General features: G+C 43.8%; 1 protein-coding gene across 1 annotated transcript in view; it reads right to left on the bottom strand.

Annotated features, from left to right (window-relative positions):
• The window catches only part of LOC122374558 (serine/threonine-protein kinase/endoribonuclease IRE1-like), a 48,770-nt gene that overhangs the window by 1,286 nt on the left and 33,850 nt on the right, over positions 1–13,634 (bottom strand). The window contains exon 8 of the mRNA XM_043353369.1: positions 6,889–7,046. Coding sequence (XP_043209304.1) covers positions 6,889–7,046 — 158 coding nt within the window. The remainder of the gene's footprint in view (positions 1–6,888; positions 7,047–13,634) is intronic.

Raw genomic sequence — 13,634 nt, 5'->3', positions numbered from 1 at the left:
TGACCTGACCTCAGCGGTCACCAGTTGACCTAGGACCTTAAAATCGGGTACCAATCTCTGCGTCTCGTAACGGCGCACGCGCTCGTTTTTTCCGCGACGCGCTAGCTCCACCAGGGGCGAAACGGCGAGGGGGGGTCGTACCCGCCCCCCCCCCCCCCTCGGCCGGCGCGTATGTAGAAAACCAATAGGTCCGGGGAGGGTTAAAGGAATCAAGACGTAACAAAAAAGGTTATACGTAATTCTACTTTGTCTATCAAATGGCTATCTCGGTTTTTTGAAAATTTTGGATTTTGGCCCTAATTTTTAAAAAATGACTTTCTTGGGAAAATAATTATAAAATACAAAACTTTGAGTGTATCGAAAAAAACGGAATATATTTCAGAGAAGTGGTCTATGTGCACCTACATACCAATTTTTAGAAGAATCGGTTCAAAAATGTGGGAGTTATTCATAATTTTATGACGTCACGACACACAAAATTTTTGAAAAATGATTTTTTTTGAAGTTCTAGACCTCGTACGGAAACAAAAGTAGCACCATTCGATTCGCCGTGAAAAACTGCATCAGATAGACACCTTTTTAGGCCTTAACAACCAACTTCACAATTTGACCTCACTTGACCTGACCTTGACCTGACCTCGACCTGAAATTCATCCAGAGGTGGTCCATATCACTAATTGAGTGTGCCTATTGAATTCTATGAGTAAAATGACCCATAAAACATGTGTCGCACATGCCCTTTTCTATATTTTTTTGGTGACCTGACCTGACCTGACCTGACCTTGACCTTGACCTCTGAATGATATTGTATGCAACGAATATTGTCTTGGTAGCCTAAGAACACGTTTTGGGCAATCAGTCTCAGTCCATGACTCCATTCTTCGGCAACTACGGTGCAAGGCCGATACTGTAGACACTTGCAAATTGTACCCTTGACCTGACCTTGACCTTGACCTCAAACTTTAAATTAAGTACATGTTTTAAGTTGTTCGTGATGAGATCTTTCGATTGGCGTTTGAATTTTCCAAATCGGACCATTACTTCGGAAGATAACGGGGGGGGGGGTAAAATTTACCCCCCCCCCCAGCCCCGCGCGTTCGGCTGGAGACCCCAGCCCCGCGCGGGTTAACATTAGTTTTGAGAGATAGCAAAATTGGTGGCCATGGCCTGAAAATACCGGTTTGGGCACTCACAACATCGAAACGTGCTTTAATTCGGAGATATGGAATTTCAGACTTGCAGTTTTCGGATTCTAAGGGGCTAATGCATTGGGATGCCCCCTTAGAATTTGTGACGTCAGCGGAGATCTAACGATTTTTAAATCTTAGACTAAAACCATCGTACACACGTGGTGGTATACACTGCTTTGCGCGCAACGTCTGCCGCACTTCGAGGCTGCCAAATTATTGCTTCCAAATAAGTCGCTAGGAACAGCGGAGATCCCAAAAAGTAAACAAAGTAAAAGCCTAATATCTTGAAAATCAGTGAATATTTTCGTTGAAATTTAGTAGATATTCATTTTTGATCCCTCCGAACCAAGGGACATCACTTTTATGCCAATTCATTAACTTTTATGAAGGTGGGAGGGTCCCTTTAAGTTTGCCCTGTGGTTGATTCGGGCTGCTTATATTTAATCGTAACATAGTTTGCCATTTCGGATAGGATGGGCGACGCCCAGAAGAGAGCAGTGATTCGGTTCATAGTAGCTACTGCAGAAAAGGCACCAAGCGTTATTCACGAAAAGTTAGTGACAGCTGACAAGTAACAACACATGTCAAGGTTTGTCTTTCTTACAGCAGCGTCAAATAGTTAGTGGGCGTCCTGCCCAATTTTGGTCAACAGATCATTGAATGTGACCCCCGCAGTGGTCAGCCATCAACAGCATTGATTCAAGCATATATAACATGAATATATCATGTTATCTATGATTCAAGGAAATATGAAAAATGAACACTTTTTGTTGGAAAATGACAAATGTTTCTTGTCTGGAAGCACGCAGTGAAGAAGCAGAGGTGTCTATCGGGTTTCTCAAAGCAATTCATCAGCGTCTTAGTATGTTTAATATCTCTGCAAGATGTACCCCCGTTTGCTGACTCGGCAAAAAAGGCAAGCTCGAAAGTAAGGCTTAGCGCAAAGTTTTTGGCCCCTAATGTCATTGAGCAACTTGTTACCGTTAAGGATTTGTGGGTGTCACACGTTGACCCTAAGGGCGTGACCGAGTTGCGCAAGTGAAAGGACACTCAGTAACGGCCACCAAATAAGTGCAACGAGGTGAAGTTAGTCGGCGAGGTGATAGTGGTTGCATTTTGGGATGCTGACTCGTCAACTTTCTAAAACAGGGGCGCACAATTGATGATGTGTGTCCATTCGATAGACTTCGAGGAGAGGCTATAGTGAAGCAGACATAAGGTGTGCACCTGATCTACGACCACGCATCTGCGTACATGCGCGGGGTGACGACTGACGATCAGTGAAGCGGTGAGCTGTGGCTTAGAGTTGTCGCATCCACTTTTTTCTTAGAACCCTCCACCCTCTGGTTGCCACCTCTTCCCGAACATAAGGAAATTAGCAGTGGCAACTTCGCTGACAGCAGGGAGACGAAAACAGCCGTCTTGGACGTACAGGATGTGTCCAAGACCCACTTACTTATGGAGACTTGAGTGCTCTCGCGAAGCGCTGCGCGAAATGTGTTTGTCTTAACGGTGGTTATTTGAATAAATGAACTTTTTGGTCTAATAAGTCGATGCTGTATCTCTCTGCTCCTTCATGGTCGGGTCCGTTACTTTCTGAACGCCCCTCGTACTGTCATTTTTTATTTTGGCAAGCAGGGCCTCGTTTCATAAAGCGAGTCCGTAACTTACGCCGGTTTTTGGGGCTTGTATTACAAGTGCATGTGAAGCGATGACGATAGTTTGAATATTTGAATTTATTTATCTTGCAAGCAAGAACAGAAGGGAGAAGGGGAAATAAATTTATCGCTCTACATGCGCTTGCAATACAAGCCCAAAAACCGGCGTAAGTTACGGACTCGCTTTATGAAACGAGGCCCTGGTCTTTCTAACTATCGTGGTGTTTCGAGACCTCGTTAGTTGTCAAACCCTTCAATTGGCGTGGGTCTTCAAAGCATTTCCTAGCCCCTCAGCCGCCTTTTTTGATCGGCTGGGGCCTTCAAAGCCGTTCATGGCCCATTTCAGCACAGCCGTCCTTTTAACCCGGCACCGCCTGGGCTATTTCCGTACCCACGACAGCCTGGGGGGGGGTCGGATCCGACCCCCCCTGTTATCTCGAGAACCAATGGTCGTATCGAGCCCCGCGAGGCGGTGTTCGAAAGGTCTCTACGAGACCTTCCCAAAGCACTCTTAAGATTTTAAGATTGAGGTCAACTTTCGGGTCAAGGTCAGGTCAAAGGTCAAATTCAGGGGTTTTGCATGATTAGGCTTACGGACAGCGGAATCGATAGCTGCTGCTCGAAACTCACCACAAATGACCTCAAAGACCTAGTGAAGGTACCATGTGCGTATAGGGGTCATACTAAGTACGAGTCAAGGTCAGGTCAGGTCACGAAAGGTCACGGTTTTCACTTTCTGCTACATGGGCGTGCGACACATGTTTTATGGCTTATTTTTCACGCCAAATCCGATGGTAATGGTTATATGTGACCCCAAGTCACTGTGCTGGTGATAAGTGTGCATTGAAAGCATAAAAAATCATTTATACCATACATAACTAAACGAGGGCTAAGAAAAAGTCAATTTTTCAACTTTTTATTTTTGACATAAAAATGCACTTTTCTAGACGAGCTTTGTCCCAGGAATCTAGTGGTGCCATTTGTTTTCACATGCGATGTTCAGAAGTGCCTCTAATTCGCGAAAATGCTTATGACGTCACCGTGCCCTATGCATGTTGGAGCTATTTTTTAGAATTTGGGGGTCAAAAATCAAGATAGAAAGTTGAAATTTGGGACATCTAATGTTCTTATAGAGCTCTATAACATATATTCCGGTTTCTTGGAAATTCTCAAAATTTTGGATTTAATTAGCTGTTTTCCAAAAAATATAGTTTGTTGAATTTTTAGGGGTGAAAAACGCATTTTATGGAAAATCCGAGATAGCCATTTTAAAGAACTCGTTGAGCTGCGTCTTTTCGTGTCCTCAATTTGCAATTTGCTTAAAACCTCGATTTTTGGCGATTTTTTAAACATTTACCATATTTTGACTGAAAACGCCATGTAGTTACATCACTAAAATCGATATATCTCAAAAAATTTTGAAAATTTTTTCTTAAAAATTGCACAGGAGACGTCAAATTGATGGGGGAGAAGGTATGCCAAGTTTCAAGTTGATAACGCAAGCGGTTCATGAGTTATTCAAGAAAAACGGAGGGGGGTCGGATCCGACCCCCCCCCAGGCGGTTGCGGGTTAAGTCGGCGTGGGCCTCTTTCAGAATGGTGTGCATTCCTCCGACACTTTTGCCTATATAACTGCACGTTTTGTGCATGGGGCTCAGTGAGTACCTAGACATCCAAAGATTTTTTTATTTAGATTTTGGTTTGTCTTGTCAATGACCAGGGCGAAAAAATAATTGGCCGAAATCCGATGAGAAAGGCAGATTTGGGGGTACCCTACCTTGTAAGCCCCGCCACATATGGCCGGCCACCGCCTTTGGGCCCTACCAATCATTTTTGGAAAACGACACCCCTTTGGGAGGGTCCCTTTAAGGTGGGATGGTCACTTGATCTCGCGACGGGCTGGTGCTCCGCGACTTCCGCGCCGGGCCGGGGGAGATGTCTGAACACCCTCCCCCCCTCTAACTCGGCTCCTAGGCCACGTAGCGACACGCAGTAAACGGCATTAGAGAAACGTCAAAAACCATGACGAAAATATCTCGGTCATTTTTTAGGTCAGGTCAAAGGTCAGGTCACCAGAGGCCATCAAAGTCAAATTTTGCTATTTCAATATTTTTCGAAACTGCCAACGGACAACTCGGGAACCAATAGAGTTACAGCGCCGCAGAAAAGAGCATTCCATAGGTCTTTTACTGGTCTTTCTGTATAGTGCTCTCATATTTGGCCTCAGGTCAACGGTGTAGCCTCCAGAGGGCAAAAACTCCAAAAAAAGCCGCTTTTTAGGAAAATGTTTTCCTCAATAACTTTTGACTCAAGAGAGACACGACATTGCTTTTGTCAGCATCGTGTTTCTCTCGTCGAGACGCATCGAATGAACTATAATTTGACCTTAAACAGTCAGCTTGAAAATTTGACCTCAGGTCAAGGTCATGACCTGACCGGTAAGGGTCATGTTGCTTATCAGTCGATCCGTATCGTCGAGCTGAACACATCTCAGGCGTTTTCATCGCTCTAGAATGCCTCTATCAAAAGTGATTCGCGAAAAACTGTGAGCTTCAATTCGTGACCTGAGATGACCTCAGGGACATAAAGAAGGGTCATGGGTTCCATTTTTATGTTCAGTGTATCAAAGTTACTTGTAATTAAGTGTTTGAGAGTGCTTAGAATGACTTAAGTTCCAAAAGAAACGGTTCTGAAGTTTATCCCATTGATTTCTAATGGGGAGGTTATAGAATTGACCTGACTTTAGGTCACCGATATAAAAATTCCGAGATATAAATTGTGTACATACTGTACAGCGATCGGTCACTCGGTGTAGCTATGGCATACATTGAAACATTTTATGAAGTGCGGTCACTTGAAGTGACCTGGTGACCTGACCTTGCATGACTTTGGTCTGAAATTTTTACAACATGTGTAGAATTGATGTTTGATGAGTTGTGCAAAAACGGCATTCGCGAAAAACCGGAGGGGGGAGCGTAAAAACACCCTCCCCAGCAGGGCGCGGGTTAATGGCTCAATTTTTAGCAAAGTTAAAAACTACTCAAAATTACCTACGTCAAATTTTCGAACTCAACTTTTATATTCTAAACCACCTAGCGTAAAACAAAGGCTACCACTGGATTCCCCGTGACCTCTGATGTCATGTCAAGTGGCCCAAGGTACGGTTCCATTTTTGGTGAATAACTTCGCGAAAAACGGCCGCAGAGCCACGATTTTGCCAGCATCGTGTTCGACTCGCTCAGACGCGTCGAATGATATATTTTTGTTTGGATGAGGTCAACGTAGGGCGTTGACCTCGGATCACGATCAGGTCAGCTCCCCCAGGTCACGAAATTGGTCGAATAAAGTACATGCCGCATATCATTCGATTCTGCAGGTCTTCATGAGTCCATTGGAGGCTTTCCCGACTCGCTAGCTCATTTTGATCGGGAGTTATTGACGAAAACCTAATATGACCCTAATGACGTCATATATTACTTCACGCAAGGTCAACATTGCAAAAGTGATGCATGGAACCTTGCAGGTAGTGCCTGAAATCATGATTATGTGTGCTTGAGTTTGTTGGAGATAGTTCCCGGCGCAAGAATAACAGTTTTCATTTTTTCCCCATTGACTTAGGTATAATGATGATTGATGAAGTCACGAAAATGACCTGACCTCATATGACCTTAAGCGAAAATCCGAGATATACAAGTTGTGAGACTCCCAATGGATACTAGATCAGGTCCTGCAACTTCCATTTCCCTGTGACAGCTCCTCTGGCATTGAGGGCTTTGCGAAATTGCGACATCTGAAGACCGTGCAGAGGTTCACTTATGACGTCATAGGTCAGTGACCTGACCTAACTCGAAAATGCGGTTGATGTCAGAAGATCCGGCTTGCATCAAAAGTTAGGTAGGCCAAGTTTCAGCTCTCTATCACCAGCGTGTTCGGAGCTATCACGAAAAAACCCTATGGGTGGGCGGCACCCCCCCCCCCCCCTCGGCCGGCGAGGGTTATGTGTCAAATTCTCAAGATTACTTTACTACTCAAATGCTAACCTGAAAAAAACTCCTTCGTTTTCTCTGTTGTCCACAAAGCCGGATGGTTGACCACGTACGTACTCGATGGCCTTTCCGTTGGATCTATCTGTAGCATTTCTTCTATCAGATGCCTTGTCGCTACGCTCACTGATTTGGGATCTTCAATGTTCGCGAGGCTGAAAATGCAAGGATTAGAACACAAATGTTAGAAATGTTATGAAAAGATTAGCAGCACTGGATTAAGTTTAGCTATAGAGAACACTTCTAAAATCAAAAAGCATTTTTCGCATTTGATTCCACCTTATATGTACCTATTGACGAAACCAGCAGCTGGTAAATTTACTCAAACATTCATTTGCCAACACTGATAGGTATCTTTATACAATCAATACATGTTACTAAACGCTGTAATTATAACACGCGTACCGACGGGGTCTGCGGCAACTTCGTACCGACGGGGGGCGGATGACCGCCCCCCCCCCCCCTGAGATCTCGAGAACGAAGCAAGATAGCGACAAGCGGTAAACGGCATCGGATACGCACGGACAAGGTCTACAATTTTTACAAAGGTCATTTTCAGGTCAGGTCAAAGATGACGTCACAGGGGTCAAAAAGTCAAAATGGCGGCGCTAGGTATGGAGAGAGTTTTTCTCGAATAACTTTCGAACTAGTCAATATAGGAACAAACTAAGGGCAGCATCGTGATCCTCTCGTCAATCCGCATCGAATGATATATATGTTCACCTCGAAAGGTCAAGGTCAAAGGCTGACCTCTGGTCACGTGACCTCGAGGTCATCATGTATATCATTCAATGCGTCTTGACGAGCTGAACACAATGAGACCATCCGCGCGGCTGTATCTTGTTCCTGTACGGAGTTATTGGCAAAAAACCGCTGGTGACCTTTGATGACGTCACATGACCTTACAGCTGCCCAACAGCAAACAGACCTCAAGGTAGTGAAGGTTGATCGTATATGAAGTCATGTATGGTATATGGGGCCATTCCGACCCGTTTTAGTGGTAAAAACAGGGAGTTGATTTTCCCCATTTGACTTATAATGGGGAGGTCGCGAAATTGACCTGACCTTAGGTCACCGACATCAAAATTCCGAGATAAACAAATTGTAGCTACTAATGACCTAATAACATCCTGCGACTTTCAAAGGCCTCCGATATCTACTGTAGCTCTGGCACGGTGACAAAGTTGCAAAAAAGTGACTTGAGGTTGGGTCATTCAAAGTGACTTGGTGACCTGACCTTAAAAGTTAGGAGGTTCAAACTTGCACACCATGTGTAAAATTGATGAGAAAATAGTCGTACCAAAGTTCGCGACGCTACGCGCCGCGGTTTTCCCGCTATCCGCGAAAAACCTCAGGGGGCGGATATCCGCCCCCCCCCGTCGGTGCGCGTGATAATACCTTGTTAAATGTTACATGTTACTAAACGGTAGTGCGATTCCTTCTGACATTGGAATCTTAGCCCTAGCCCGTATTGGTGTTTTTCCAGCCACGAACGTATAAGGGGGGGGGGGGTCCGTTGGACCCCCCTTGCCGTTTCGCCCCAGCTAGAGCTTCGCGGAAAAAACGAGCGTTTTGCCCGTGACGAGAGGAAGCCGATGATACCCAATTTAAAGGTCCTAGGTCATCGGTTGACCTTCCAGGTCAGGTCAATGACCCAAAAGTCAGGAAAATCGGGACCTGTTAGAACGTCGTAAAACGTGGCTGCTATGGGTTTTTTTCGGGGTGCTAATTGCGAATGTCATGTCAGTGATGATCAAACATGACGTCTGAATGCATTTAGGCCAGGTCGGGTCAGGTCAGGTCAGGTCAACCAGCAAGGATTTTGCCGGGTATTCGTAGCAGGTGTCAACCGCCTCTGACAACTTCGTAACATGTTACGAAGGCACCAAAAACTACTTCGTAAATTGTCAAATGGTAGCTAAATTCGAATGCAGCTCCAAAAACTAGCCTAGAAACATGTAAATCTCGAAAAAGCGAACCGAGGTCATCAAAGGTCAATAACCTGACCTGACCTTCCGGTAACCTTGACATCCACCCTAATGCATTGGAGCAGCATCATATCCCATGTTTGAACGCTTGAAACCACGAAAAGACTGCAAACGCAACGCGCGGCTACAGTGTCCCAAAATTATTTTTTGGCTTAGGTGTCAGAGGGGAATATTCGTCACTATAAAGGGGGCTGAGAGTGGAAAATTGCCAGTTAGAAGAGTACAAAAAAGAGCAGAAAACAGATATCAACAATTAATTTGTGAGTGTTGGAGGATGTGGGAGCTGCCTTAAAAGATCACTGAATCGAATATGGAGGGAGGTACAAAGTGCACGCAGATGCTCTTAATTGGTAAACTAGGGAGTGAAAAATCGCTCTGGAAAATTTGAGGTGAGAGTGGAAAATTATTTTGATTTGGATGTTACTTCCCACCCAAACTGGCACATTTTGGGACACTGCGCGGCTAATGCGAGCCGACATACGCCGAATCGCGATTCCGGCCAAACATGGTCTCAAAATATAGGTCACAGGTCATAGGTCATTATGGTCAGGGTCATGAAATTCTTAGGGTAGGTGTACAATTGATTAACTCGAGGGTACTGAAAGTGTCGTTGCGATCGGCCGCTTTTTACGCGAGTTATTCGCGAAAAACCGAGGGGGGGGGGGTCCGTTTGACCCCCCCCCACCCACCCTTTACGGGCGAGGGTTAGAATGTGTTAGTCACGGGAGCAACTAGGAAAAATATATGTGAAGTGGGTTATGTATCACCTAACTATTGTCACTCTTCGCGGAGTGGCTATGATACAGCATCGCAGGGCCAAACGCTTGAAGGGATAGCAAAAAAAGGAACATAAAAACAATGAACAAGAAAAAAATCCGCACCGCACACCCGTGCCGCGAACAGCGCCAACGCAAACAACGCGAAAATAAGAAAGAAACAATTACCCCGTTTACATGAGTCAGCGAAAATGACGTTTAGAACGGATATTTCCGTTTAGCGAAAAGTGCGCAAGTTTCGACTCATGTAAACTGGTTTGGGCGCGCAAAAATGACGATTACGCGGAACGGAAATATCCGATGAATTAATGGGAAATATCCGTTTAGGACGTCAGGCCTAAACGGATTTTTTGCGCATCTAGCAGAAAATGACATGAATATGCATGTTTTATAGATGAAATTTTTTAGTTTACACATCAAATACATATTTATGTTGAATGGTAGGCCTAATGACAATGAAATCCACTTTTTGCCCCTGATTTCGCGCCATTGTGGCAGATTCATGAAGTACCTACATAAGTGTTGAGAGGAACGTCCTATGCTTCAAAAGGGAAGCATTCTAGTTTAGGGGTAATTTCCTTATTTCTTAGATTCAACAATCAGGGTTCAATTCCAGGGCAACCAACATAGCCTTCCCAGCCAGTCGCTCCCTATAGCCACTTGGAACAGCATGGTAGTGCCATTTAGTGCTTGGTACACTGGATATGATGCTTGATTTATTTTGCTTTAGTACATGCTCCCAAAAATTTTCTCTACCTAGGTACTTCAAAATTCCTAGCAGTGATTCAGATAACTTATGCTTCAGCGAACAGCCACCAGACGGCAGGGCACGCAGGCTGGTTGGGACAGGAACTTGGCTGCATGCCAAAATATACACAAGACACACAGCCAAATTTACTCAGTGACACTGCCATCTGCCCCCCCCCCCCCCCCACCAATATTTAAATGTTCTTAGATAATTGTTCCAAAGAAGTAGATTCTTCAGTGGTGGGAAGGTCTCTGAAAGTTTGGTTAATCTCGGATGGTGCAAGCAGGTAGCTGGCAAGTTTTGTGGAATTTGTAGAATCATACCTAACCTTACCTACCAACCTAACTTTCAACCTACCAACCTAACTTTCAACCTACCATCCTACAAACACACCTACATGCCTACAACCTATTATACCAAACTACTTCCTACCAATCTACAAGGTCAACCAGCCTACCAAACCACATAGGTACCACTCGGACTTCATCTTCACATCTTACCTGGTGTGATTGAGAGTGGATTATTCTATGCATTTTGAAAATTGCACTGATAGTGTCTCAAAGTTTGGTGGTGAGTAGATGTAATTTCTGTTATGACTAAAACACATGGAACTGATGGATACTGTGTTGCACCCGACAGTCAAGCAATGCACAGCACAGGTCACATCTACTACACAATTCACCTAGTACTGATCTGACCCCTGTCTTTGAAGAACTGAGCAGCTTAAAGCAAAAAATGAAAATAAAATGCTGGAATATTCAAGTGCTTCAAATGTGTCAACCAAAAATGTATACACAATCCCGCACCACCCACTTTCATACCAATGTTTTCTGAAGTGTGGCACCATCCTGCACATCCTTTCATGCATTTTCATTTTGTCAACTTACTGGAGGTCCATCATGATGAGCTATGACTATTATGAGCTGTCTTAGCCTTTTTCTGAGACCAAAAAGACTTTCAATATAGATGTGCTCTTCAATGTTGTCCAAGACCTCAATTGTTTTCTTGCTTTCTGACAGTTAATCACGCTTCTTTTACAGCACACAAGTAAAATAATGGCTTGTGCCATGATTATTTCCAATTCTACATACAAAACTTTAAAGAATCAAGTAAATTAAGCCTAAAACAAGCACAAATAATGGACGCCGGTGAAAACAGGGCGCCGGAGGGCATATTGGTCACGTGATATTTCGAACTGCTCCCGCTCCAAGGGCCTTCTATATGCCAAACGTCACGTGTAAATTTCACGAACCTTGATCAAATCGCCCCAGGCGCCCTGTTTTCACCGTCGTCCCCACACACAAGGGGGAAAAGCTCAAATTATTGAGCGCTCAAAATATTGAGCGTGTGACGTCAGAGGCTCCCATAGGCGTAATGCTGAGGGCTCAAAAAATTGAGCCGTTTCAGGAACACGTTTTGCAAAAGCAACTCGCAACACCTAGGGAGAAATGGCAACACCCTAGGAGAATCACTAATGATGCAAAACAGATTAGGCTTTCATATTTTTCACTGCTCAAGCTTCAATGATTGGGGGAACACCAATTTATAGGTCGAAATCTTACGGCATACCAGGATGACTTAAAAACAGGCCAATATTTATGTCGAAATAAAAGTTATTTTTTGTCCATTCACGTTTTTTACTAGGGTTCTGTTGGAAAGAGCATTTTTCATACTACCCAAAATGATTGCGACTCAATTTCACATTACCCATATCGGAGAATATTTTTCATTTGGCGGCGCCGTTTGTTTATTTCGTCGCGACGTCTCCGGTCGGGTGGTTGTCGTTGTCCTTGTGTTGAAGGTAAGTTTTTATCGTTTTAGTTATACTTAGATGTTAAAAGGTACACTGAAAAGTTTGAATATGCTGTGATTTTAAATTTGGAAACACGTAAACGTCAATCAATTCATGTTTTCCTCGATTTGCGTGCAGATAAGTAACTGTCGACGAAAGTGGCGCCATTCGATATGATGTTCTGAAGGAAGGAGACACAACATATTTACGTGAAAATTTTTGTTTTTTAGTGGTCTAAGTGCTTCAAAGAGGCTGTGGATGTTTTCTTCACACAATTTTTCATTAGGTATGATGAGGTAAAAGGTAGTTTCAGCCTTAACTTTCATATAATTGACATTAAAACATATGATAGTCCACTGCTATCAGTGATTGAGTACCTTGATATTTGGCATTTCTTATTAATTTGAATGTATTCTCTATCCATATGTCCTGATAGTAAGTGACAATACTCTGCCAATATGTTTCCTTAGTTTTCACATTCATTTTCCAGTCCTTTACATGACATCACAATTTATAATCAACAAAACTCAACTCCTTCGTTACTTCACAACACTGATAGCATGACAGACTGACAGTCAACTATTGTGTGTGTGAATGCTGAAACAGGATAGCCACTTTGCTGACTGGCTCATATGAAATAAGATAAAAATGATCCTTTATACCTATCATTTCCATCTGGAGGATCAGAGTCAACGGAAAAGGAAGGCCACTTTCAAGCCTCAAGGTCTAGGCCGCCAGACGCCAGTCGGCAGTCACCACCAAATTTATAATAGATTAATTCATTATTATACTTTGAGACCCTTATGTCACTGGATCGGCATCACATTTTCAGTTTCAATATAGTAAAGGTTTTTATTTGTATGATGTGAAATATTTTCCTGAATCAGAATTTAATTATCCCTAGGTACCTGGTAGAGGTTTCGGATTTAATGCTCATTGTTGGTGTGCAGTCAGGATTTTTTGACAGGTCCAGATAGGGAATCCTGAGCAATTTTATAGTAAAATGGTCTCCTTATAATCACCACACATTTTATCAAAAGCATTTGCAGAATTCATTCAATGACGAATGTTATCAATGTTGCACCCATTTATTAGACGACCTAGGCTGCATCTTTTTTTAGTTCTTGTTGTATGACATATTTTCCATTTTGTTCCACTGCATAAAGAAAAAAATCGTTTGAGATCACCAAACAGCTTTTCTTTTTCTGGCAGGTCTGCACAACCAAGCGGTCGCTGGCGAGGACGTCGGCCGTCCCTGTGGGTAAGGTCATCTGCTCAGCCTTTGTGGAGATCAGCAAGACGTCACCAAGATGAAGACTTCGCTGGAGCAGAAGCCGCTGACCCGTGTCCGATCGGGCAGGTCATGCTCGACGGCACGAGCCACAACTTGAACGACTCGGTGACATCAACAACATGGTGGAGCAGGTGAATGAGTTTGG

The sequence above is a fragment of the Amphibalanus amphitrite genome, unplaced genomic scaffold, assembly GCF_019059575.1.
Source record: "Amphibalanus amphitrite isolate SeventyFive unplaced genomic scaffold, NRLGWU_Aamphi_draft 001672F_arrow, whole genome shotgun sequence".
NCBI classification, from domain to species: Eukaryota; Metazoa; Arthropoda; class Thecostraca; order Balanomorpha; family Balanidae; genus Amphibalanus; species Amphibalanus amphitrite.
This window is presented reverse-complemented; position numbering and strand designations above follow the sequence as displayed.